At 42.5% G+C, this 24,211-nt stretch overlaps 3 protein-coding genes across 6 annotated transcripts; 2 read left to right on the plus strand and 1 right to left on the minus strand.

Moving 5' to 3' along the window:
* The first annotated feature begins 2,025 nt into the window (after positions 1 to 2,025).
* hdac6 (histone deacetylase 6) lies at positions 2,026 to 11,675 on the plus strand. 4 transcript variants are annotated; one of them, XM_068332214.1, is made up of 29 exons: positions 2,026 to 2,100; positions 2,828 to 2,917; positions 3,060 to 3,170; positions 3,393 to 3,478; positions 3,639 to 3,723; positions 4,089 to 4,129; positions 4,220 to 4,316; positions 4,409 to 4,506; positions 4,797 to 4,901; positions 5,003 to 5,071; positions 5,297 to 5,423; positions 5,797 to 5,862; positions 5,962 to 6,021; positions 6,101 to 6,190; positions 6,563 to 6,669; positions 6,998 to 7,065; positions 7,403 to 7,547; positions 7,624 to 7,752; positions 7,827 to 7,995; positions 8,195 to 8,400; positions 8,501 to 8,693; positions 8,783 to 8,932; positions 9,098 to 9,275; positions 9,364 to 9,485; positions 9,560 to 9,778; positions 10,101 to 10,235; positions 10,314 to 10,460; positions 10,730 to 10,858; positions 10,978 to 11,675. In XM_068332214.1, the coding sequence occupies exons 2-29, from the start codon at positions 2,843 to 2,845 to the stop codon at positions 11,044 to 11,046; spliced, it is 3,276 nt and encodes a 1,091-aa protein (XP_068188315.1). In that variant the 5' UTR covers positions 2,026 to 2,100; positions 2,828 to 2,842; the 3' UTR covers positions 11,047 to 11,675. The 4 variants fall into 4 exon arrangements, with proteins under 4 accessions (XP_068188315.1, XP_068188317.1, XP_068188316.1 ...); XM_068332216.1 differs by having other exon boundaries at positions 10,101 to 10,199; XM_068332215.1 differs by having other exon boundaries at positions 10,110 to 10,235.
* Positions 11,676 to 12,090: 415 nt separating this feature from the next.
* On the plus strand, positions 12,091 to 16,393 carry lhfpl4b (LHFPL tetraspan subfamily member 4b). The gene is made up of 7 exons (XM_068338887.1): positions 12,091 to 12,277; positions 12,896 to 13,116; positions 13,332 to 13,536; positions 14,228 to 14,307; positions 14,572 to 14,719; positions 14,903 to 14,940; positions 15,015 to 16,393. Exons 2-6 carry the CDS (start codon positions 12,898 to 12,900, stop codon positions 14,929 to 14,931), a joined length of 681 nt encoding a protein of 226 aa, XP_068194988.1. The 5' UTR covers positions 12,091 to 12,277; positions 12,896 to 12,897; the 3' UTR covers positions 14,932 to 14,940; positions 15,015 to 16,393.
* Positions 16,394 to 16,520: 127 nt separating this feature from the next.
* pcsk1nl (proprotein convertase subtilisin/kexin type 1 inhibitor, like) lies at positions 16,521 to 24,127 on the minus strand. Its single transcript, XM_068340306.1, has 5 exons — positions 23,995 to 24,127; positions 19,034 to 19,289; positions 18,708 to 18,960; positions 18,528 to 18,635; positions 16,521 to 18,382 (listed from the first exon to the last, which is right to left on the minus strand). Exons 1-5 carry the CDS (start codon positions 24,046 to 24,048, stop codon positions 17,995 to 17,997), a joined length of 1,059 nt encoding a protein of 352 aa, XP_068196407.1. The 5' UTR covers positions 24,049 to 24,127; the 3' UTR covers positions 16,521 to 17,994.
* Between the last annotated feature and the right edge of the window lie 84 nt (positions 24,128 to 24,211).

Consider the following 24,211-nt stretch of genomic DNA (forward strand, 5'->3'; position numbering starts at 1 on the left):
TAAAACAAATATTTTTTTAAACTGGTTTTGTTGTTTAAATTCTTCCGACACCTTCAGAGGTAGCTGTCAGTAGAGTATAACTTTATTGATCCCTTAAGGAAGTTCCGTCAGGAAATTAATTTCTGCGTCGCACTGCACACAGCACAGTGAGTACACCTACACAAAAACACAGAAAAAGCACACAGACAGCACCAGCATATAGAAAGTAGTAGTATAGTAGTAGCTACTACTTTTAGTAGTAGCATAGAAAGTAGTACCAACACCAAATAGAGTAATAAATAACCCATCAAGAATATACAAATAGGCATAGGAATTAAAAGGCATAAATAAACAGGCCTAGTTAGGCATGGGTAGAGTGACATGTCTATAGTGTTTTTTATAGTGCATTGTTTTTGGTGCATTGTTTGTGTCATCCCTCAGCTCTTGTGTGGACTTTCTTCTTCATCTCCCCCAGAGAGGAGTTGAGCAGTTTAATGGCTCGGGGGATGAAGGAGTTCTTAAGTCTGTTTGTCCCGCATGTTGGGAGGCGCAGCCTCTGGCTGGTCAGGCTTCTCAGGCTCCTCTTGTTGTTGGTAACGGTGTGCAGAGGGTGGCTGACATTGTCCATGATGTCCAGCTGTTTGTCCAAGGTTCTCTTCTCTGCCACAGTTGCCAGAGGGTCCAGCTTCATCCCGACCACTGAGCTGGCCCGCCTGTTCAGCTTTTCCAACCTGGAGAAATCCACCTTAGTCACGCTCCCTCCCCAACAGAAGACATATTAAGACATAGATCTACAAGATAAATTAGAAAACACATCTGAAATAACCATTGGAACAAAATGGAAATACGTATATTTTTTGGTGTTTTTTAAATCTTCTTTTCCTTTTGGCTTTGCCCTTCAGGGGTCGCCACAGCGAATCAGTTGCCTCCACAATAAGACACTGGCTTTTGTCCTCTTGTGGCTACATTAAAAAAACAAAAAACTATGCGATAAACATTTTATGTAATTTACACATGATTTCTTACAAAGTAAAACTACAGTACAGTACGTATTTCAACGTTTGAACTCTCCAGACTTGGGACTTTCTTGACTTTAATGATTTTTTACAGACAGATAATTCTTACTTAAACGTTTCACAGCACAAATAGTTACAGTGTTGTTGTAAAAAGAAAATGGATGAAATACAGTATGTAAATTGGTCATATAAAGGTAAAGAACTGGCCTCCAGACGCCTCTGTTGACTGTTTTTCATTGAATATCCAGTGGATTTTTTGGGTCATCATAGGATGGATTCAGATTTCTTTTGCTGATTTCATTGTCAGAGTTATTGTTACATTAACCTGAAATCATAGAAGAATTAAAGAGGTTTTGGGTGATATTATAGACAAGAATAAATCTACCTTTATGAGAAACATATACAATATCTACAATAAATTTAGACTTGTTTTAGACATTTTAGTTTATTCTGACTTGATATGGATGAGTCATTTGTCCCTGTCCGAGACAATTCCTATTCCTCTGGCTGAAAATGTTTGTTTTTGTTGATTTATTCTGAAATGCTGTTAAAAAATACATATAGTTTGCATCAGTATGAATAATGGCACAAAATCCAGATTTAACCTTCATCACCAGTGACTGATGACACTAGAATATTTCTTAAAAATGCCAGTCAGGTGCCACACGAACTTCTCCTTAAATGGTGAAATGTTGTACAGTATTTAGCTTTTTAAGAAGGCAAAGAAATGTTTGTTTTTTTAAATTATAAACTTCTTAGTTGTTTTGGAAAAGTTCTCAACCATAAATGAAAATAAAACGAGCAAAGACCTGCATTCAGACATTTTTATAATGATACAAAAATATAAATTTAATCAGTGGTTCACTGAACAAGAAGGCTTCTAGAACTTTAAATATCTGTATTACCAATAAATTATTTGAATTATGTCACATTTTTCCATATTACCCAGTGGTAATTGTGATACTGTATAATCATAATCACTGTAGACATTTTGTGACGTCAGGCGCTAAGCGATGACGTCCAATGTGTGCGACAGTTGAGATTGTTGGCGCTCAGCAGCAGAAAATCATAGGAGGAGGAGGAGGACGAGGAGAGATCAGCGGCTGTAAGTTTTCGTGTTCCTGATCGATAATCAATAGGTAGCTGATCCGGAGCATTGATAGCTTATTGGGAGGCTAACGGGTTAGTTTGAAATTAATGCTGTCAAAGGTTTAAGTCCTGGTGCTGACCTAGTCCTGGTTCTAAACTGTAGTCCTGGGTCTAAACTGTAGTCCTGGGTCTAAACTGTAGTCGTGGTTCTAGGCTGTAGTCCTGGTTCTAGCTCTAGTTCTGGTTCTAGCTCTACTTCTGGTTCTAGCTGTGGTTCTGGGTCCAGCTGTATTTCTTCACCGGGTTCTGGTTCTGCTCAGCTGTTCATCCTGGAGTTTAAATGTAATTCTGAATGAGTTTTCTGACATTCTCTGAACATCTGCTGAACAAAATTAAACAAACATTCTTACCGCAGTAGATTATTAGTTATGAATCCAAACTAACAGATAATTAATATTTATAATAGTTAAGTATTCATTATCATTGAATAAAATCATAAAAACCCTACGAGTTCTAAACTGGTTCTGCAGGGGGCGAAGCTATTCCACCTGGAAGCCTCCTCAAGGGTCTGTAGATGATTGTAGAGAGGAGGTGATCGGTGCAGTACAGCTTTAACCGGTCACGAACATTATCACTTCCTTACTCCCTCCTCCCATTCCTGTGGGATTTGACCACAACTCTTGCTTTTGTTAATAATGAGCTGATTTATGAACCAATAGTTAATCAATAATCTTTTGTTACAGTTCTGAGGATCAAAGATGCAGTCTGGGTCATCAGGTCCTCCAGGATCTGGTATGAAGTCTGTCAGGAGGTCCCCGCGTCTGTCTCCTCAGGTTGGTCATGTGACATGCCCAATCAGCTGTTAGAGGGTGGAGTTTGACATCAGGTTTTAATGATTGGCTGCGGCTGGACTCTGTACTCTTCTGGGCTTTATTTGAGTCATATTCCAACTCAGACGTGTGTTTGTGTTTTCAGTGCAGCGGCAAGGAGGAGAAGAGAGGGAGCGACCTGCAGGAGGTGAAGAGGAGGGGAAGGATGGAGAAGAGCAAAGAGGAAGAGGAGATGAGCGACAGGCTGAAGACGCTGGTGAGACAGACTGGAGATACTGGCCACTAAAGATGTTTTATTAATACTTCTGTATTAATAAAAATGTATTAATAATAAAGCAATTATTAATACTTCTGTGGATCCACTGACAGTTCTATGATGACATCACTGCATGGCCTGCTTTCTGTGGGTCGTGTGACATTTTGACGTTTGTCAAGGTAAAAATTAAATGTTAAATTTGTCGTCTCTGTGTTTGTGTAGGATTTGTCGAGTCGAGCTACGGCCTCTGGAACGGGACTGGTTTACTCCGAGGTCTTCACTCATTTCTGGAACCCGTGGATCTCAAGGTCAGTCGCCGAACCGGGCCACACCCACATCATCAGATTTGACCTGAGTTCGGCAGCTGGCGGTGAACGGAGCCGTTCCTCAGGGCATCTCTGTTCACTGACTGGCTGTTGTTGTTGTTTGTTGTTGTTGTTGCTGGTAGTGAGTGTGTGTTGTGTTCAGTTTTGCAGAGAATCCAGACAGAGTGACGTCCATCATGGAGGAGCTGAAGAAGCAGGACCTGCTGTCTCGCTGCATCAGAGTGGAGGTCAGCTGATCCCAGTTCAGTGACTGCAAACGTGTCACTATCTGCTGACGTCATGTTAAATATTTAGATTGGCTTTAGTTCTAATCTATTTTTCAAAATATTTATCTTATTATAATTATGATAACGAAATCCGTCAAGTGTGACGCAGCACTAGCTTTAAGGACTTTTAGCCTGTTTTGTTTTGATCTCGTGTTTGATTTCATTTTCAGAACCTTTTGTGTGATCCTGCTTAAACTAGCATGCTATTGTTAGCCTAGCTAAACTAGCCTGCTAATGTAACAGATGAGTCAGATGTTGTCAGCTAAATGAGTGACAATACTGAAGGGGGAACGTCTACTTCACTGTGCTGTGTGATTGTGTTTCAGCCCAGAGAAGCTACAGAAGAAGAGCTGCTCCTGGTTCACAGGTGAGTCAGTAAACGCACTATGAGTCTTTTCAGATGAGTCTTTACTCTGTGTATTTAATGTACTTTATTTCATCCTGTCTGTATTTGCAGGAAACCATATGTTGATTTAATGAGATCAACTCAGACGATGACAGAGAGTGAACTACGCACCCTGTCTGAGACATACGACTCTATTTTCATCCATACTGTTAGTACACACAAACACACACACACACACTCGTGATCTTGTGTCGCTCAGGTTTTGGTGATGACAGAAAACTGTTTGTGTCTGTGTGACAGGAGTCGTTCCATGCCGCTGTTCTGGCAGTGGGTTCCGTCCTCCAGCTGGTTGATCAGGTCATGACCTCTGACCTCAGGAATGGATTTGCTGTTGTCAGGTAAAGCCTGCCTTCTTCCACTGGTGCGTTCAGGTGCCTGTCATCATCTCTACACATTAACCAGTCAACCAGCAGGTCGTTTTCTGGGATCATGAAATGTCAAACTGACTGACTCTAGTTTAACATTTGGGTTGTTTCAGAACCGTTAAAACAAACAGACTTTTTGCATGATATATTTTGTTAATCATGTCCAAGCTGAAAATTATTCACGAAACTCATAAAACATTAGCTGCGTGTTGTGTGTTAACGCAAAGAGAACACCCGTCTGTCTGCCTGTCTCTCTCTCTCAGGCCTCCAGGTCATCACGCTCAGGCTGGCGAGGCAAACGGTTACTGCATGTTCAACAACGTGGCGATAGCAGCTCGATACGCTCGGACCAGATGTTCAGTCAGCAGGTCTCTGATTTTATGTCTATGTTAAGAATAGATATATTAAAAATAGAATATAGATTCTGTATTCTGACTGCTGTGTGGATGTGATTGTGTGTGTGTTTCAGAGTGTTGATTGTGGATTGGGATGTTCATCATGGTCAGGGCATCCAGTACCTATTCCAAGAAGATCCCAGGTAAACTCCCAATACGCCTCTTGGTTAAAAATGGAATCTGTGTTTGAAAAATTTTTGTTTTTATGTTTCTATCCAACTGAAATCAAACACATGCTTAATAATGTCCTCAGGAGACAGTGGGAAGTGAATCTGGTTTAGGAAGAGGTTTGAGACCTTTTTAATGATGTTGGGTTCAGATTATCTGAAGTGTGTTTATGTGCGTGCATGTGTGTGTGCGTGCATCAGTGTGTTGTACTTCAGCATCCACAGGTATGAGCGTGGGGAATACTGGCCTCACCTGTCAGAGTCCAGCAGTCAGTTTGTGGGCAGTGGCCGAGCTGAAGGCACCAACATCAATCTGCCCTGGAACAAGGTGATCACATGACCGCTATCTTCGTGTGATGGTTTATTAAAATCTCGGGATATTTTATTTAATTTTTTCAGAAGGCCATGATTCAGTAAAATGTGATTTGTTGTGTACTTGGCTGGACCTGGATGATAGATTTGTGTTCTAACACACCTGAACCAAACTGAACTGAACCCACCCTTCAAGGGTGATTGATGTTTAACCGCAGCATTCAGACTGGTGATTGTGTGTCACACGAAAGTTCATGAAAACCAGTTACAGGTGTCAGTAAAAATGTTCAAATCTCTGTCTCTGAGTTTAATGATCGGAGTTGATCTGTAATCATGTTTAATAAGTCAGTGATGTCATCTCTGCTCATCCTCCTACCGATTTCCTTCAGACGGAGATGACTGACAGCGATTACATCACGGCTTTTCATCAATTGCTCCTACCTGTAGCCTATGAGGTAACACAGACACACACACACACACACACACACACACACACACACACACACACACACACACACACACACATATTAGAGATAATCTTTGTGTGTGCTCAGTTTCAGCCTCAGCTTGTTCTGGTCTCTGCTGGATTTGACTCTGTAGTCGGAGATCCGAAGGTAAAATGTCCACAGACCTGATATCAGTGACGTCACACCTTCACTCCCTGTTTCTGACCGTGTGTGTGTGTGTGTTCAGGGGGGGATGTGTGTGAGTCCTCAGTGTTTCCATGTCCTGACTCAAATGCTGATGTGTTTGGCGGAAGGGCGACTCATTCTGGCTCTCGAGGTAAGCCACACCCCCATCATATTTAAAGATTCTAAGATGTAAATAAAACGGAAGGATGTAATTCTTCTTGACTTTGGATTTTTAATTTTCTTTATTTAAGCATTGCTCTTGAAAGTACAGCATGTAGGGTATACTGACATCTAGTGATGAGGTGGTAGGGTTGCAGATGGGTCGCAGTAATAATTGGATCCATCTTTAATTCAACAGAAGATGTTCAGAAAATCTTTCGCTGCAACTTGTTTCAAGTTTAGTGTTTTAAAATCATACACACTGGACCTTTGTGGTACTTAGACTTTAATTTCCGTAAAACTTTTACTGCACTGAGTTTCTCAGTAATATCAGGCTGTGGTGTGAATCTAATCCTGTGTGTAGGGTGGATATAACCTACAGTCAACAGCAGAAGGCGCTGCAGCCTGTGTCCGGGCTCTATTGGGTGGAGCCTGTCCCCATTTGACTCCACCCATGGCACCCTGTGACAGGTAACATGAACACCTGAGTGAAGTCAGGCTGACCACAGTGTTGAAAAATTATTTTAATTGGGTTTGACAGTGGAGAGAAGATAATCTGGATCATTTATGTGGTGAACCAAAGATGTTTCGATCAGTCCAAGATTCTTCTTCAGTTCTTCAGAACTGGATGAGTGGCGAAACGTCTTCAACTTTCTTAAAGTCCAGTGGATTGATTTAAACAGCTTTGGATAACCATGGATAACTGAGAACCTACACAGACATCTTTATATAGTAATGTTTGTCTTCACGAAGTCATCAATAACTCTGATCAGTTTCTGACCACCTGTCTGTCTTGCAGTGCTCTCCAGTCCATCTCTGAGACAATGTCGGCTCTGTATCCATACTGGGCCTCTCTACAGATCCTCGGTAAGATTTGGATTTTATTTTTAAAACAACGCATTTGATCAGATAAAACGGGTGTGTCTTTAGTTTTCTCTTCACAGCTGCCATCCTTTCCACAACATTCCATGATTTCTCAGAAGCTTTCCATTATTAAATTGAACAAATTCTTTCTCTCATTTGTACTTTGATCTAGAAACTTAAAAACATTACAAAAACTTTCTCATCTTATTTCGACTGTTTAATGTCATTCATAGTTCATGACCTCTGGTGGATTTCTCAGATTTTACATTTTCACCTGACAAATTGGAGCCAGACTTGAAGTTTATCACCCAGCTTTTCTCTCTTCCTCTTTCTTGAGCAGAAGGAAGCTCATTGGCTAAACAGGAAGTCAGCAGAACGACCAATGACAAGAGCACCAAACAAACCAACCTCCCTCCACCTGTTACCACAACAACCGGTTTGGTTTATGATGAGAAGATGATGGAGCACCTGAACATGTGGGACAGGTGAGCTGCGTATGACCATGAGACCTTTTGAAATTTAAACCTGATCAAACGATCAAACAAGCTGATTGATCCACAGACATCACCCCGAACAGCCACAGAGAATCTGTAAAATCTTCTCCAAACACCAGCAGCTGGGATTAGTTGAGCGTTGCCAACGGATACCGGCTCGCCTAGCGACAGAGGAGGAGCTGGCCAGGTGTCACAGGTACGTTTTGGAACAGATCATCAATATCTGACAGGTAATCAATACATAACAGGTGTATCTGTGTGTGTGTGCAGTGTGGAACACATTGAGCTGATGAAGACCACGGCTGTGATGAAGCCCAGAGAATTACACAGACTCGGAGCTGGTTTCAACTCCATTTACATCAACAATCAGAGCTTCCAGTGCGCCCAGTTGGCGGCTGGAGGCTGCCTGAAAGCGGTAGAGAGGATCCTCACAGGACAGGTAGCCGCCAGAAACTACATGTCCCAGAATGCATTTCCTCAGCGCCAAATACATCTGTGTGCTAATAGGAAATGAAAGACTTGAACGTCTTGGAAAGACTTAAAGATTTGACCACAAATTCTTTTAAATTTTATCTCTAATTGACTTTTTTATTGATACGTGTTGTAGCTGACGCTAATCGTCTCTGTTGGCTCTCCAGGTGAGTAACGGCGTGGCGATCGTTCGTCCTCCGGGTCATCACGCCGAGACGGACTCTCCATGTGGATTCTGTCTCTTCAACACAGCAGCGCTCACGGCGCGCCACGCCCAGAAAATATCCCAAGATCCTCCTCTGCGAGTTCTCATTCTGGATTGGGATGTTCATCATGGGAACGGGACGCAGCACATGTTTGAGGATGATGACAGGTGAGGAGAAGGGGGAGGAAGAGGAAGAGGAGGTGGATGAAGACAAGTATCACAAGTCATAACACTTAACCCTGAAGTGACAAATTGTTTTTGTCTCTAGTGTTCTGTACATATCCCTCCATCGCTATGACAACGGGACGTTCTTCCCATCTTCAGAAGATGCCGCCCCCAGTAGGGTGGGCGTGTCCCGGGGGATGGGCTATAATGTCAACATAGCATGGAGTGGAGGGCGTATGGGTGACTCCGACTACTTAGCTGCCTTCCACCATGTTGTCATGCCGATCGCCACTGAGGTAAACACACACACAAACATACTCACACACACACACACACATGTGTGTCATTGACAGAATCCTGTCATTGGTTGCTTTTCTGTCCGCAGTTCAACCCTGGTTTGGTTCTGGTGTCAGCTGGGTTCGATGCAGCCAGAGGGGATCCATTGGGTGGATATAACGTGACCCCAGAGGGATACGCCCACCTCACACACCTGCTGATGTCACTGGCTGGTGGGCGGGTCTTACTCATACTGGAGGTGGTGTAACAGAATACATTTGTGAATTCAGACACGTGTAAAATGATCCCATCAGTGTAAAAGAGAAGAGTTAGAGCAGTGAAGGTCCGAGAGTAGATCCCTGTGTTTCGTGATGATTCCACGTGACGAATGTTGACCTGCTCATCCCTCCTCTCTCTCCAACAGGGAGGTTATAACTTATGCTCCATCTCTGAATCTATGGCCATGTGTACCAGCGTGTTGCTAGGAGACCCTCCTCCCTCCTTGACCACACCCCTAATCCCTGTGCATCGCGGCGCTGTGGCAACAATCAACGAGGTCATTCAACACCACGCCCCCTACTGGAAGTCGCTGAGGATATGCAGTGAGTCTAAATTCAGCTGGTTTACGTTTATATATTTTACTTTAATTAGATTTTATATTTTATTTATTTTAGTTAATTGTTTTTTCAGTTCCAGAGTTGGTGCAGGCGATGCTGCCTTCTCCAAAGCATCGTGGAAAACGTCGTTCAAAAGAAAAAGCCAAGGAATTGGACAAACCGCCGCTGCCCCCTACAGGACAAGATGATACATCGGTAACTTACTATGGAAAATAAAACTCACAGAATACGAAAAACGTGTTTCTTATTCGTTTTTTCTCTCCTAACAGGCGGAGCAGAGCCTGGAGCAGCTCACACGAGGATTGGCCACTTTGGATATTGCTCAAAGCTCAGCTAATCATAGCCCTCCTACATCCACGCCTGTCTGTGGCGCCAGACCGAAGGTCCACCTGATCACAAAGCAGGTCACCTGTAAAGATGAAGTGAAAGCGGAGTCAGGTGAACTGACAGCTGGACAGAACCAATCAGTAGAAAGTGTGCCACATCAGGTGAATTTGACATCAAAAGTACCCATAATCCTTTGCATGCCAGGACATGAAAATCAATGTTGGATGGGTGTGTGAGGTCAAAGGGTGATGATCATGTAAAAGAAAGCTAACGGCCAATAGCTTTAGGGGTCCTGCGATTTGCCATTGAAAATTAAGAAATGAACAAATATGAACATTCAAACTGAACAAATATATAAAACTCCCATAAGAGAGAGGAGGAACAATGTTCTGTATTTACTGAATATTGTTAGCCTTAGCATAATGATTAGACATTTCCCATGAGTTCTATAATGTATTTTAAGGTATCTTATGTCTCCTTAAGCCTTCGCAGGCGGCTGCCGTGGTGACCTCAGAATCAGATGCTGTTGTACCGGGGGCGGAGCCAGAAACGGCGGGAGCATGCGGTTGGTCAAAGTCTCAGGTGTCACTGGATACAATGTTTGGAGGACAAACAGATGTAAGAAAATGTTATATTTTTCACTAACTTCTGACATCTTCTAACCGCGTCACTGACTGTCTGTCTGTCTGTCTGCAGGCCACTCTATATGTGGTGGACCCTCTTCCTTGGTGCCCTCACCTTGATGCTGTTAAGCCCCTCCCCAGCTCAGGCATTGACGTCCTCAGGTTTTGTCAGGACTGTGGTTCGAACTCTGAGAACTGGACCTGTCTCACCTGTTACCAGGTAACCTGTCTATCACCTAATACGACGTGTAAAATGCTGTTTCAAAACCAACATGAACTATTGAGGAAAAAAAGTAATTTAAGCGAAGTGTAAAATTAAAACTTCATTTTTATTAACATAAAAATATTAAACTGTTGTTTGAAGTGAAGTACATATAGTCTGGTCATTACTGTGGACATTAAAACTGGATCATGGGACGTAATATGATGAAACCAGCGAGGACATGTGATTCAGATTAAAAATGATGACTCACCTGTCCGATCTCTCAGGTGTACTGCGGCCGTTACGTGAATGAACACATGGTGACCCACGGCGTTGTGTCTGAACATCCTCTGGTTCTGAGCTTTTCCGACCTGTCGGTGTGGTGTTACCTGTGTGAGGCCTACATACACAACCAGGTAACGTCTGCAGTTTTAAGACGTGGCGATGAAGGATCGTCGCTGGAAGCTTCATCATATCTTCATCTTCATTTTAATATTAATGAACAGGTTTCATCATTTATTATTTTTGTGTTCAGGTTCTGTTTGAAGCTAAGAACGCTGCTCACTGCTCCAAGTTTGGAGAGGAGATCCCTCCATGGACCTGAGAGGAGGTGAAGATGAAGGGGAGAACAATTATTTAACAACCTCACATCAGTTCTTACATGGTTCTGGTTTTGTTAATTGTTGAGTTTGTTGTTGTCGATATTGCTTCCAGTTCCAGTGATGCATTGTGGGTAACACAGTTGTATTTACTGGGATGATATTTTTGCCAGATGAACCAGAAAAACAGGAAAATGAAGATTTTTTAAATTGTTTTGACCTTTTTACCTGCACACTCATATTCCTCATCATCATTAAAGATCACCAGCAGTTTGTCGGTTCAGTTGTCACCAGTAGTTCACTTACTACACACATGTGTTGATTATACTGTACTTTTGATTCGTAGGGCGGCATGCTGATGATGTCACCAAGAGGCCACACCCACATAGAAAAACTCTATTATTTAATTTCATTATTGTGCAGTTATATCACAGATACCCTTGAGGCCACGGTGACCTTTATAAAAAATAACTCAATAAAAATGTCACTATTGTTTGTTATAATTATTACCTCAACTTTTAAGACGTTAACAGTGATTTAAAATATATTTTGGTGCTATTTAGTAAAATAAATGTTTAGAGCATCAAGCTGTTCTTCAGTTCAATCATTTCTCTGTTCCCAGTAAAAATTTTATTGTTCCAATCTTGTTTGATTTTTGCCTTTTTTTACTGTGAGTACCTGAAGTACCTCAGTGACGTAGCAGAAATGGGAGGGGCTTGCGATATTTTTGCTTGCCTGATGTGTGAGTGTGAGCGTGCATGGTTGTCTGTCTCTTGGCTCCGCGGTGCACCGGGGTCGCGCCTGGAGTGTGCCCCGCCTCACCCCCTAAGACAGCTGGGATAGGCTTCCAGCTCCCCGCTACAGCGGATAGAGCGGTTCGGAAGAGGGATGAATGAATGAATATTACACCCGAGCGATCGACGCCTCCTTTTCCTGCAAGTTCCTTAATGGGCCTGCGGATGTCGCTGTAACGTCATTCTAAAAATCAAACCTCTGTATTACGTGACGTCAGATTGCGTCAACGATCAGCTGGGTTATTGTGTGTTAATATGAGTTTGATCAGTTAAAATAGAATTGTTGGTGGAGGAAGCTTCACATCCGGGTATCTACAGATTTATCCTCCTCCATTCATCCTCCTCCTCATTCGTCTGCATCCTCATCCTCCGGAGAAACAGACGAGGAGGCAGACAGACAGGAGGACAGACAGGAGGACAGGCGGACGTGCTCCAGCAGCAGGTGCGTTCGTTGTAGATGTCACGTCGATGTCGTTCCTCTAAATCCGAACAATGGTGCAGGAAAACTGCGTCTGTAATAAGATGACGTGGCCGTCGGTTGGTTTGAACTGATTATTTGTTCTACCTCGATGCTGATTGGCTGGCTGCTGTGACTGATGCTGTTGGACATTCATCACTCAGAACCGAAGTGACTCCGGTTTAGTTAACCGGACGTTTCTATCACTGAAATGTGCTTTGTGTCGACGCGCATGTTGCATTGCAGGTTCAGTATGGAAGCCCAGATATGACAAAACTGAGAAAACAAGCTGCATTACGTCATTATGACAATAACTAATTGTGTTTGATGAATGTTAAAGTGTTCAAAACATAAAATATATTTTATTTATGTTCTAAACATACCACGATTCAAACAGGATTAATAATCATTGCTCATTGGTCGGTTTGTCTTTAAATCACATTTTCTTTACTTACCACCAGGAGGGGTTCTGGTTCAGAGGCCCCTCATGAGAACATGTCAGCTGTGGTTTTAAATCTATTTCTTAAACTATAAAATAAAATCCACATAAAATAATATTTTAAAAATTCAGATTTCATTTCTCTCTGTTTCTCTCTCTCTCAGTCATGTCGGTGTCGCCCGCCCTTGCTGACCTCTCTCGTCTCTACCAGACTGAGTTTGTCCGGAGCGCCCGGGCGGTCGGCGTCCTCTGGGCCGTTTGTACGCTCTGCTTCGCCATCATCCAGGTGGTCGTCCTGGTGCAGCCATCTTGGATTGGAACCACAGATACCCATTTCCAAGGGGAGGGACTGGCCCCACACAGAGGCACCCTGGGATTGTTTGAGGTGAGGATTAAAGGTTGGACTCCCCCTGTTGTCCTCCAATACCAATGAACACAAACTCAATAGATAGTTGGATATGTATCTGTCATCCTGACCTGCTAAGGTTAGCTTCAGTCTGTTAGCAAATCAGTTACAGAATTCATGTTTAAAATTAGTCAGATTGAGATGATATTTAACCCATTGTTGATACTAACAGTAGCTGAATCTGTGTGGCTCAGGTGTGTGTGGACTCAGACTGGCCCATCCCAGATTGCCGTGGCGGTCTGGCCACTCTGTCTCCTCTGCCGTCCTTCCAGTCAGTGGCGGTGCTGGTGGGGGTTTCCCTCTGGGCGGTGTGGACCAGTGTTGTCTGTCTCTGCCTCTTCAGGTTCTGCAGCGCTGCAACCGTCTACAAGATCTGCGCGTGGCTGCAGCTCACTGCTGGTAGTCAACGGTTCTACTGGTTCTATTGGTTACACTGGGTAATTAGGTGGTGAATTTAGTATGCTCCTTACAGTTTAGTATTTTAGTGATTAGCTCATTAGCTACATGGACAATTTGGTGTGACCAGTTGCCCTAAGCTGGATGTTTTTGGAGGAAGTCGGAGAGAACCTGCACAGACGTAGGGAGAACATACAAACTACCCACAGAAAGGAATTGAACCCAGAATCTTCTTGCTGTGAGGTGATTGTGCCTCCCACGGCCAACTTTCATATAATAAGTTGCACAAAATAAGTTAAAGTTTTCAGTATTTAGTTCTTACCTGACTGCAATGACCTCCAAGTTCTTCTGTGGTGCAAGTCTTTTTTTCTTCTTCAATAGTTCCCTCTTGACCTTTATCCTTTTCATTGATTGTTATTTCCTGCCATATCTCATAGTTAATGTTTCTACCTTACTTGTAAAGCTAATATTCTTATGTTTATATATTTGAAGTTGCTATGATGTCACTTTGCAACCTATTTTGTTTTTATGCTAGCTTAAAAGTATGCTAAGATCTGTCTGTCTGTCTGTCTGTTTCTCTCGCTCTCTCTCTCTCTCTCTCTCTCTCTCTCTCGCTCTCTCTCTCTCTCGCTCTCTCTCTCTCTCTCTTTCTCTCTCTCTCTCTCTCTCTCTCTTTTCCTCTTCCTCTCTCCAGGTTTCTGTCTGGCGTTAGCTTGTCTTCTGTTTCCAGACTCTTGGGAGAGTCCAGAGATGAGATCACTGTGTGGAGACTCTGTGAGTATGAATGAAACTGTCATACTGTCAAAGCGTCATTGTGGAAAAGCAGTGGGCATGCTGGCATGTTTCATTATTAAAATGACATCAACTTCCCAAATGTTAGGGTTAGGTTTAATGTTAAAGGGTTAGGGTTAGGAATAGGTTGCATTAATGTTCGCAAGCTATGTCAGCTGAGGGTCAGACCAGCTGAGGACACAGGTGTGTGATCCAGCTGCTCCCAGGTCTCTGCTTTTGACTCTAAATATTTTCATTTGTCTCCAGGTGGGCAGCTTCTCCCCAGGTAACTGCTCCATCCACTGGGCTTACATCCTGGCCATACTGGGTGTTCTGGATGCCGCTATCTTGGCCACGTTGGCATTTGTCCTTGCTAACAGACAGGATGCCCTACTGCCACCAGATTCTAAGGAGGGTGAGGAGGGATACATCATGGGGAGGGGCAGTCACATTGTTAGATCTTAAACCAAAACTTAACTCAAATTAGCTTCTATTTCTTGTTAGCTGAGAGTTAGCTTCTGTTTTAGTTTTACAGGAGTTATCTTCAGGTCCTGTTAACTTATAGAGAGTTTAATAGATATATTTTGTGTTTCCATAGTGACCGCAGGTTTGCTGATGTCAGCATAGAGCCACCAGGTGAGTTTGTTCAACTGTCACCTTGTCTCACAACTCAAACACAGACTCAAGACATTTTTCTTCTTTCATTTCAGAAAGTGAAGAAGAAGCCAAAAGAAGAACAGAACAACCCTCCAATCCTGTCACCTAGCAACTGTATCCAAGTTAATGTTGTCTATGCAAAGTGTAGATAGGTATAGTCAATAGCACTGAAATGGGAAATAGAATCAACATAACAAGTGGCATTATGGGAAACAAATGAAGTCTAGAAGGGAAAAGGAGAACAGGAGAAGAGTAGAGTTTCGATCTTCATGGTGTCTCCAACAGAAGCACAGCATGTTCTATAAAATAATTGATGGTGTCAAACATGTCGACATGATCTAGTTAGTGGGACCTGTGTTTAGCGTAGCTTAGCACAAAGAATACATGTACCCCAAAGCTTTCTCATTTACATACTGTATCTTTGTTGCACGTAGTTACCTCAGAGTTAGCTTCAGTTTGTGTTTCACCTATGACTGCAGCTGTAACATTTGGGTCTTATTAGCTTAGAACTAGCTTCAGTGTGTCATAAACTCAGATGTAACTTGTGAGTGTATTTATCTGATGGCTAGCTTATACAATTTAAGTTTGATTTTCCTTTATAGATCTGTAGAGCTTCTAATAGAAGTTAACTGAGAGTTAGCTTTATGTCCACTCAAATTTTCCTGGTCCCAGAAATATTTAGTGTAAAATTTAGGCTACAGTTAGTAGGCCACTTCCTGTCGACTTGCAATGAGCTTTTGTGTCCAGCTGGATTTAACTTAGTTACCTTAGAGTTAGCTTCCAAGTGAATTTAGTAGTAATTTCATGTTGTATTAAATTAGACTTAGCTTCTAGGTCAAGTAAGATTGTGTCAAACAGCACTGAAAAATCATAGCTAAAAAGCTCCAGTGTCTATCCTTTGTGCTACGCTATGCTAACAATAGTGAAGAAATTGATGGAAGAAAACACAGACGGTGAGTATTTATGAATACTAGAGTTTCCTGTTAGCATGACCATTTAAGCACAGACATTTCCCTCTTTAGTTAATATTCCAGGCTAGACTAGTTGTTTATTAGGTAACTTTCTGTGTAATTGTCAGGTTAACTGTTTGAAATGTTCAAACTGTGCAAAATATTAGTTATTGTCCTGCATAACTGTATAGCTTGTCAGAGATCAAACTTTCCAAATGTAAATTCTCTCACTTCTTAAATAATTTTCATCTCCCACTGTTAAAAAGGAAATGAAAGTGATTTAAAATTAAGGAAGGTGTTCAAAATCAATGAAGAAATAAAGCAATTTAATTGACATATTGAGTGCCAAAAAATATTCATGCTGTTGAGATTAAAACAGGTTGCCAGCATAGCTCATACATGTATTACATTTGTTGAGATGATAAATTTTAAAAAATGCTTGTTTGTTGTTGTTTGTATTAAATACATGTCAGTATAATAACAAGCAGTATTTATGGTAAATGTGTGTTTTTATTGAATAAATTATAGATTTTATCGGAGTTTCCTGTCATATTTATATCACCTGCAGGCTTTAGGGGATAAAACAAGACTCACACCAGACATTTCTGGTTGATAATTTAATTGAGAACAGAAAAATTGACAGAACTGCTGCACACAAGCTGAAGAACATGAACACGACAGGAGCGAGCCAATCACAGATGAGCCTTTACCATGGTTACCACAATGAAAAATTGTTCTTAACATGACACGGGAAAAAAGACCACTGTTGCAACAAAACTCCAAGATGAGATGTTGGAGTGTTGGGATTGTCTGTGTAGGTTCTCAGTCATCCAGAATTGCTCAATCTAAACAGGTGTGATCTGGGCGTCAAACAGGTGTGATGTGGGCGTCATGCTGATCCCCCAATCTGCAGGCTTCTGCCTTTTTTTATTTAATTAGCTGCAATCTGCTACTAGCTTCTAAGTGCTAGCAGCAGATAGCACCAAACACAAATCTCCCAGTGAGTCACTCTGACATCGTGTCACGTTTTATGCCCTTGTTTTTTTTTCTTTTAAAAAAATAGATGTTGATTTTGCTGGCGGCTAGAGGACAATCTCTCCCCTTCTTTTAGCACCGCTGAAGATTATGGGTATGGAATGTTTACTGTAGTTGGTAATTAGTATGATCACTTTCTGCTTACAACTGATTTTGCGACATTTGGATTTAAGGGACTTATTATAGTCATATAAGTATATATATATGTGATCTTTGCTGACCAAATCCAAAAAAACATAATTTTGAGAGTTTCCTGGTGAAAAAAAATTAATGTAGTTGTAATTAGATGTCAAAGAGAGAGAAAGAGGTTTTATTTTGCTGTGTTGATCATGCTAATCTCTAGAAAAGAAGAACTCACACTTGAACAAATATCAATAAACAAACATCTTAACCAAGTTGATGTGTTTCACATGTAATGTTAACATATTTGTTAGTAATCTGATTTATAACTAATCTAGTTAGAGGTTCAGTCCTATGGCAACTTCTATTTTTTATTTGACTATATGCAGATTATACAATTATATATGTCAAAATTAACCCAAACCAGAGCCTTGGAAATAAAAAAAGGTCACATTTTCATCTTGAAAAGTAGAAAGAATCTTAAACTGCCACCAACTTCTTTCCAAATCTTCTTTTCAAAAGTCCAAAGACTTTTATGTTCAATGTCAATGTAATACACTTTTTTATGAGACCATGTATCAGGCTGTCTATAGGATTCCTGAAGCAGTAAACAATTTTTTAAATTAATGTATTTTATTTCTCCTGCCACTTTATTATTTAGTGTGTTTTCTTTTTCCTCACACCATCATTTAGATGCAACATTCATTACGCTGTAAAATTACTTAATTATCATAATTATAACTGAAGTGCATTCTCTTCCAGGAAATTTGAAGGATTTATTTTAAAGAAATATGTTTCTCATAAACTAAATCTCCATTATTTTTCTCCTTCTAGCAACAGATGATAGATCAAATTCACCAAAAGCAGCAAAAAACAATACAATATACCACATAAAGGCAACGACGCCTCCTCTTCCTGCTTCCCCCTCTTACTCTCTCATGTATTCCACTAACTGATCAATTAATATCTGTGGATCGTAGTTCAAGGTTGCTCTCCTGCGGCGCCTGTGATTCCCAGGATTCAGTTCCTCCATGGCGGGGGCAGCCAAAGTATTGATGTGTTTCATCTTTTGCACTTTGGATGCAGGTGGGAGGAGCATTTGAGCATCATCATCCACCTCCTCCAGCCTTTTCACTCTTAAGAGAGGGAGGTCATTACTGGGTGATGGAGGAGCCATGTCGTCAAGGGAACGGCGAGTTCTCTTATGGGTGGAGCCAACAGGCGTATTGGACAGGTCCCTTCTTAGTCGGCGACCAGAGGAGATGGCGGGTGCATTGTTGCCGCTCATACTAGAGATTAACCTGGAGACCAGACGTCTGAGGGGGAAAAGAAGAGGTAGCTAACATCAGCTATAGTAGCTAACATCAGGAGTTAAGGAATCAGTGGATGAACACCTCAGAGCTTCATTTGTAGTACTGGTTTAAATAAAGATTTATTGGATGATCCTGTGGGAATAATCACCTGAGGGCGTCCTGGTCTCCAATCACTCCAGATGAAACCCGCCCGGGCTGATGTGGTCTCTCTCGTCTTGTTTTATCCATCAGAGTCTGAGTCAGTTGAGGCTCCATCCTGTCAACCACACGCTAGCATCATTACCTTTGCTAACTGAATGTATAAACACAAACAGGAGGCTGCGCTCACCTGTCTATCAGGGCCTGAGCTAACTGGGGCTTCAGGTAACCCCACCATGCAGCCGGAGGCCTCCCCATGTTCAGAGCCTGCCCTGTCTCATCATAATCCAGGGGAGCTGGACCATGGGAGTCCCTTTGTGGGGATTGATCATCATCCTCCTCCTCCTCCTCCTCATCTTCCTCCACTATTTCCACATCACCTGGGTTGACCAATCCTGCTCTCTCTGCCTCAGTCAGTAGGTGGAGCAGAGCAGCCAAGTAAGCTGTGAACACATTAGATTGGTTGATTACAAGAGAATTAATTTATGATTAGTTGTCTTACTTCAACTATCCAACCTGCTTGCTGCTCCTCCTCTTGCTCACGCCTTTCGTCTCTCTCCACCAATCGCTGCAGGGCCTGGTCTAAGCCACGGCCCCTCCAGTCGTCTGATTGGTAGTACAGGTTATTGACCCCGGCACCTCCCTGAGTGACAGGGTATGACATAACCTGGCCCTCATAAGGCGTCAAGTTCAGGAGGTCTCTCTGCTGACGTGTGGTTCCACCAAGTGACACATCCAGGCCATGCCCTCTACCACGGGCTGCAGGTAGAGACTGAGAAAAAGAGGCGAGGCATCATCATCATCATCCCTGCTGTACCTTCTTCTCAGGCTATGGTTAAGTCCCCCTGACAGTAATGAATTACATGACAGCTTACTGTTAGAAAATGTTATTTAATCTTTATTTAAATGTAGATATTACGTGGCAGGAAAAACATGTTACCTCATTTCTGGGGTAGATCCTAATGACGGGGTGGAGTTTGTGCCACATAACATAAGTGGATGGATGGATGGATGGATGGATGGATGGATGGATGGATGGATGGATGGATAGGTATATAAATACAGGTAGATAGACATACAGACAGACAGACAGACAGACAGACAGACAGACAGACAGACAGACAGACAGACAGACAGACAGACAGACAGACAGACAGAGGCAGACGGATAGAGCAGATTGTATAAAGGTGTATTAAGGTCAGACTGAAGTCAGTTTGAGATCAACTCAAGGTTACATTAAACTGAAATTGGGATTATCTAAAAGTTACTCGAAGATTCTCTCAATATTATTTTGAGGTTATTTTAAAGTGAGATGTTGTCAGATGTTGCCTGGGTTATGTAACCTCCAGGAAATTAATGAAAGTCCCTATCATTGTGTGTGTTCATACCGTATCTGTGTGTGTGTGTGTGTGTGTGTGTGTGTGTGTGTGTGTGTGTGTGTGTGTGTGTGTGTGTGTGTGTTTGTGCATGTGTGTGTATCTCAGGAGACATGCTGTGGATGGTGTTTCCATGGCAGTATAATGAGCTGCCCTGCTCCTTCCAACAGTAAATTGATTTGTTTTGTGTACGTGTGTGTGTGTGTGTGTGTGTGTGTGTGTGTGTGTGTGTGTGTGTGCCTGTGCAAACACACACACACACACACACACACACACACACACACACACACACACACACACACACACACACACACACACACACACACACACACACATAAGAGATAATGGTGATGAAGATAAACTAACAAATTGAAGGAGAGCCACACATCAGATGTTTATTGAACATACTGCATATCTGTCCATGTCCATCAGTTCTAAGTGTTTCTCTCAGCCCGATCAGCTGTTAATCAATCATCTACTGATCAATCAGAGGTGTGAAGTTCATAATGAGCTGGGATCAGGGGATCAGAGTAGGTTCATCCTAGCATGTGTTCATCAACCATTTATCCTCAGTTTAATATCATTTTGGACTACCTCTGTCTATTTCTTTCTTTGTTAGATTAACTTTATTTGGTTTGTGGTGATTCAGCAGTACTTTGAGATACGAGTAGCTCGACATACAAGTTATTTGAGATACGAGCTGTCATGCTGTCCATGATTTTGTTTTACACATGAGCAAAACCTGTGATGCAAGTCATGCTTGAGGACAGCACGAGTTGGCGGATGGATGCAACATCAGCTGAAGCTGGATGTCGTTCTCTTTTGCAGAGTTAAGGTGTAGACTACAGCGTGTAACTTTTGCTTTTCTGTACATACTTTATCATTGTTTTTGTAAATTATATAATAAATTATGCACAGGCAAAGTATGCATGTCTATAGGTTGATAATGTTTTTGGTTTTTTTTATAAGTTATGGGGTTTTGAGGTTTTTTTGTCTGTAGGCCAAAACAACAGTGAGATACCTTGCCCCCAGCCGAAGGCGAAGAGACGCGACCCTCTCTTTCACTGGGGTGAACTCCAACAATGGCAGCTGAGCTGTGGGGCTATAAGCAAGCCCACATCAGCCTGCCGCCTCTCACCTTGGGCAACACCATAAATTGGAGAGTCCAGCCCCTCTCAACGGTTTTTGGTTCCAGAGCCCAAGCTGTGGGTGGAGGTAAGCCCGACTGTATCTAGTCGGTACCTCTCAACCTCCCTCACAAGCTCTGGCTCCTTTCCCCGCAGCGAGGTGAGATTCCGTGTCCCTAGAGCTAGACTCTTTGTCTGGGGATTGGGTTGTTGAACCCCATGCTGATGACTGCCACCCAATCCACACTGCACATGTCCTTTATGGTTTCCTCGGCGGGTGGTGAGTCCACCGGAGGTTGGTCCCACATCGTCCTGTCGGGCTGAGCCCAGCCAGGCCCCATGGGCAGAGGCCCAGCCACCACGCGCTCGCATACGAGCCCAAACTATGGGCCTGGCTCCGGGGTTGGGTCCCGGTTGTGTCATACCGGGCGACGTCACGGTCCTTGTTGTTTTATTTGCTACAGCAGTTTTGTTACTGCTTTTAGTCTGGCCCATCACCCAGGACCTGGTTGCCAAGGGAGACCCTAGCAGGAACATAAAACCCCTGACAACATAGCTCTGGGATTATTCGGACACTCAAGCTCCCCCAAGTTATTTTAGTTATTTTAAATTGGGAAAATGTTGTTTGACTTATAAGTTGCTTGACTTATGAGCTCAGTCACGGAACAAATTAAACTCGTATCTCATGGTACTACTGCATACATTGCTAATATGACAGTATGACTGATGCAGTAAACACGACTACAACTACAAAGCAGATTGGAAACTAATTAGCTGTAGTCCTGGTCTAATATAGTCTAATATATAGGTAGTCCTCCAGATACGAACATCCGATTTATGAACATTCGTTTATACAAACAACCATTTGCATTCAAATCCGACTACATTTAATAAATAATGACTTACGTAATTCAATTTACAAACAGCCTCTTGGAACAATTATGTTTGTATGTTGAGGACTATCTGTATTTGACTCCGCAGTGTCAGGCTCCGTGTGACTGGTAGTCTCCTAGCTAGAGTGAGTCACCGAGTGATGTCAACTGATGAGTTAGGAACCTGAAAGGTGAGTCATCACTCTGAAGGGTGAGTCAAGCGTCTCAGCAGTGACTCAGCATCTCAATGGTGAGTCAGCCCTCTGAACAGTGAGTCAGCAGTTTAAATGGTGCATTTGGAACCTGAAAGGTGAGTCAATACTCTGAATGGTGAGTCAGCAGACTCAACAGGCTGAATGGTGAGTCAGCCATCTCAACAGTGAGTCAGCAAACTCGATGGTGAGTTAGCAGTTTGAAAAGTGAGTTAGCAGACTCAGTGGGGAATTAACAATCTGAAGAGTGAGTCAGTAGACTCAGTGGTGAATTAGCAATTTGAAGAGTGAGTCAGCAGACTCAGTGGCGAGGGAGTCAGCGTACTCAGTGGTGAGAAAGCATTCTGAAGAGTGAGTCAGCAGACTTAGTGGTGAGTTAGCGGTTTGAAAATTGAATGAGCAGATTCAGTGGTGAGTTAGCAATCTGAAGAGTGAGTCAGCAGACGATGATGAATTTGGGGGGCTGACAGTGAAGTATCCATCCAACCATCCATCCATTTGCTGAACCGCTTCATCCGCTGTCGCGGGGAGCTGGAGCGTATCTCAGCTTGCTAGGTCGTGTGGCAGGGGACATTCCGCGCTGGACACCAGTGCAACGCGGACCCACACAGAGACGCAGAAAAACACGCGCAGCTATGGTAGCCTCAGAAAAACCTGTCAGACATTGTCCTTCGTTTGTTTCTCGACCAGGCGATGCTTCTTTCATTGGTTGATGATAAACTTCCTGCTTCCCTGATCATTGTGATCATTGTTGAACTCAAAAGTTTGATTCATGACTCATGATTGTCTCTTTACGCACTCACCTGTTGATCATTTAATGGAGATGATGGAGCTCCAGAGTCAACGTATTATGATCAGTCATATACATGAGCTTCAGGCTCACTTTAAACTTGATTTATGTGTTTGTTATACAGACAAAAACAACTGACATTTATGAACATATCATCTTCATCATCATCATCACTGCACTGAATCGGCAGGTTTTTAATTCAGAGATTTGGCAATACAGGACAATGTCCTTATCACCAGGAATAGGAAGAGTAATAAGAGCTTCCTGAGTAAAATTATGAAATCAGGATCTGAGCCTCACAGATCCGGGTTCACCTAAAGCAGAAATCCGAACAAATATAATAATAAAAATATATGAAATTAGAATTTGATATAATTAATTTCAATTGATTATGTACTGTTTGAAAAATATCTGGATTAGCTGAATACAGCAAAAACTAAGTGAAAGGAAATACTGATGTTAACATGTTATTGTGTAACATGTTGCATAATAACATGTAAACATGTTTACTGACTGAAATGAGATTTGTACAACACACACAGAGGTCCTGTTAATGTGTTAAGCATTAACAGGATATTAGTCCTCTCAAGGACAGATGAACAATTTCACACTCAACCGCACACACACACACACACACACACACAAAAACACACACACAAAAACACACACACAAAAACACACACACAAAAACACACACACACACACACACACACACACACACACACACACACACACACTAATAGGTGGTTTCAGAAGACGGACTGTACCCTTCACAGCCCTGTTGCCATGGGTTACCGTCTCCTGTTGCCATGGCAACAGGGTTTGAAAAGAAATGGCCTGTTCAGTCTTTTACTGATCTTTTGTGATTAACCTGATTAATGACTCAAAATCTAAAACATCAGGGCAGAAATAAATACACACACACACACACACACACACACGCACACACACACACACACACACACACCCTGTGATTTTAACAAACATGTTAAAACTAACAGTTACAACTTTCTGCCTTACGCATCATTAGATCACCGTGATCAATAAACATGACACACATCCTCTCTCATCCACGCCTCGTCAGTGTCTCTCATTCCTACCTGGGCGGTGTACAGGAGCGCAGAGCCGAGCAGCACAAGGCCAAGAGACGCCATGACAGAACACACACACACAAACACACACACTGAGCTGTCTGCAGCGACTCATCTGATACTAGAGTGAGAGGGGGGGAGGCGAAGGAGCAATGACGACACATGGGAGGAAAGAGGGAGGGGTGAGAGGAAGAGAAGGGAGGAGCCACAATGATGAGGGAGGGAT

The sequence above is a fragment of the Antennarius striatus genome, chromosome 2 (assembly GCF_040054535.1).
Source record: "Antennarius striatus isolate MH-2024 chromosome 2, ASM4005453v1, whole genome shotgun sequence".
Lineage (NCBI taxonomy): Eukaryota > Metazoa > Chordata > Actinopteri > Lophiiformes > Antennariidae > Antennarius > Antennarius striatus.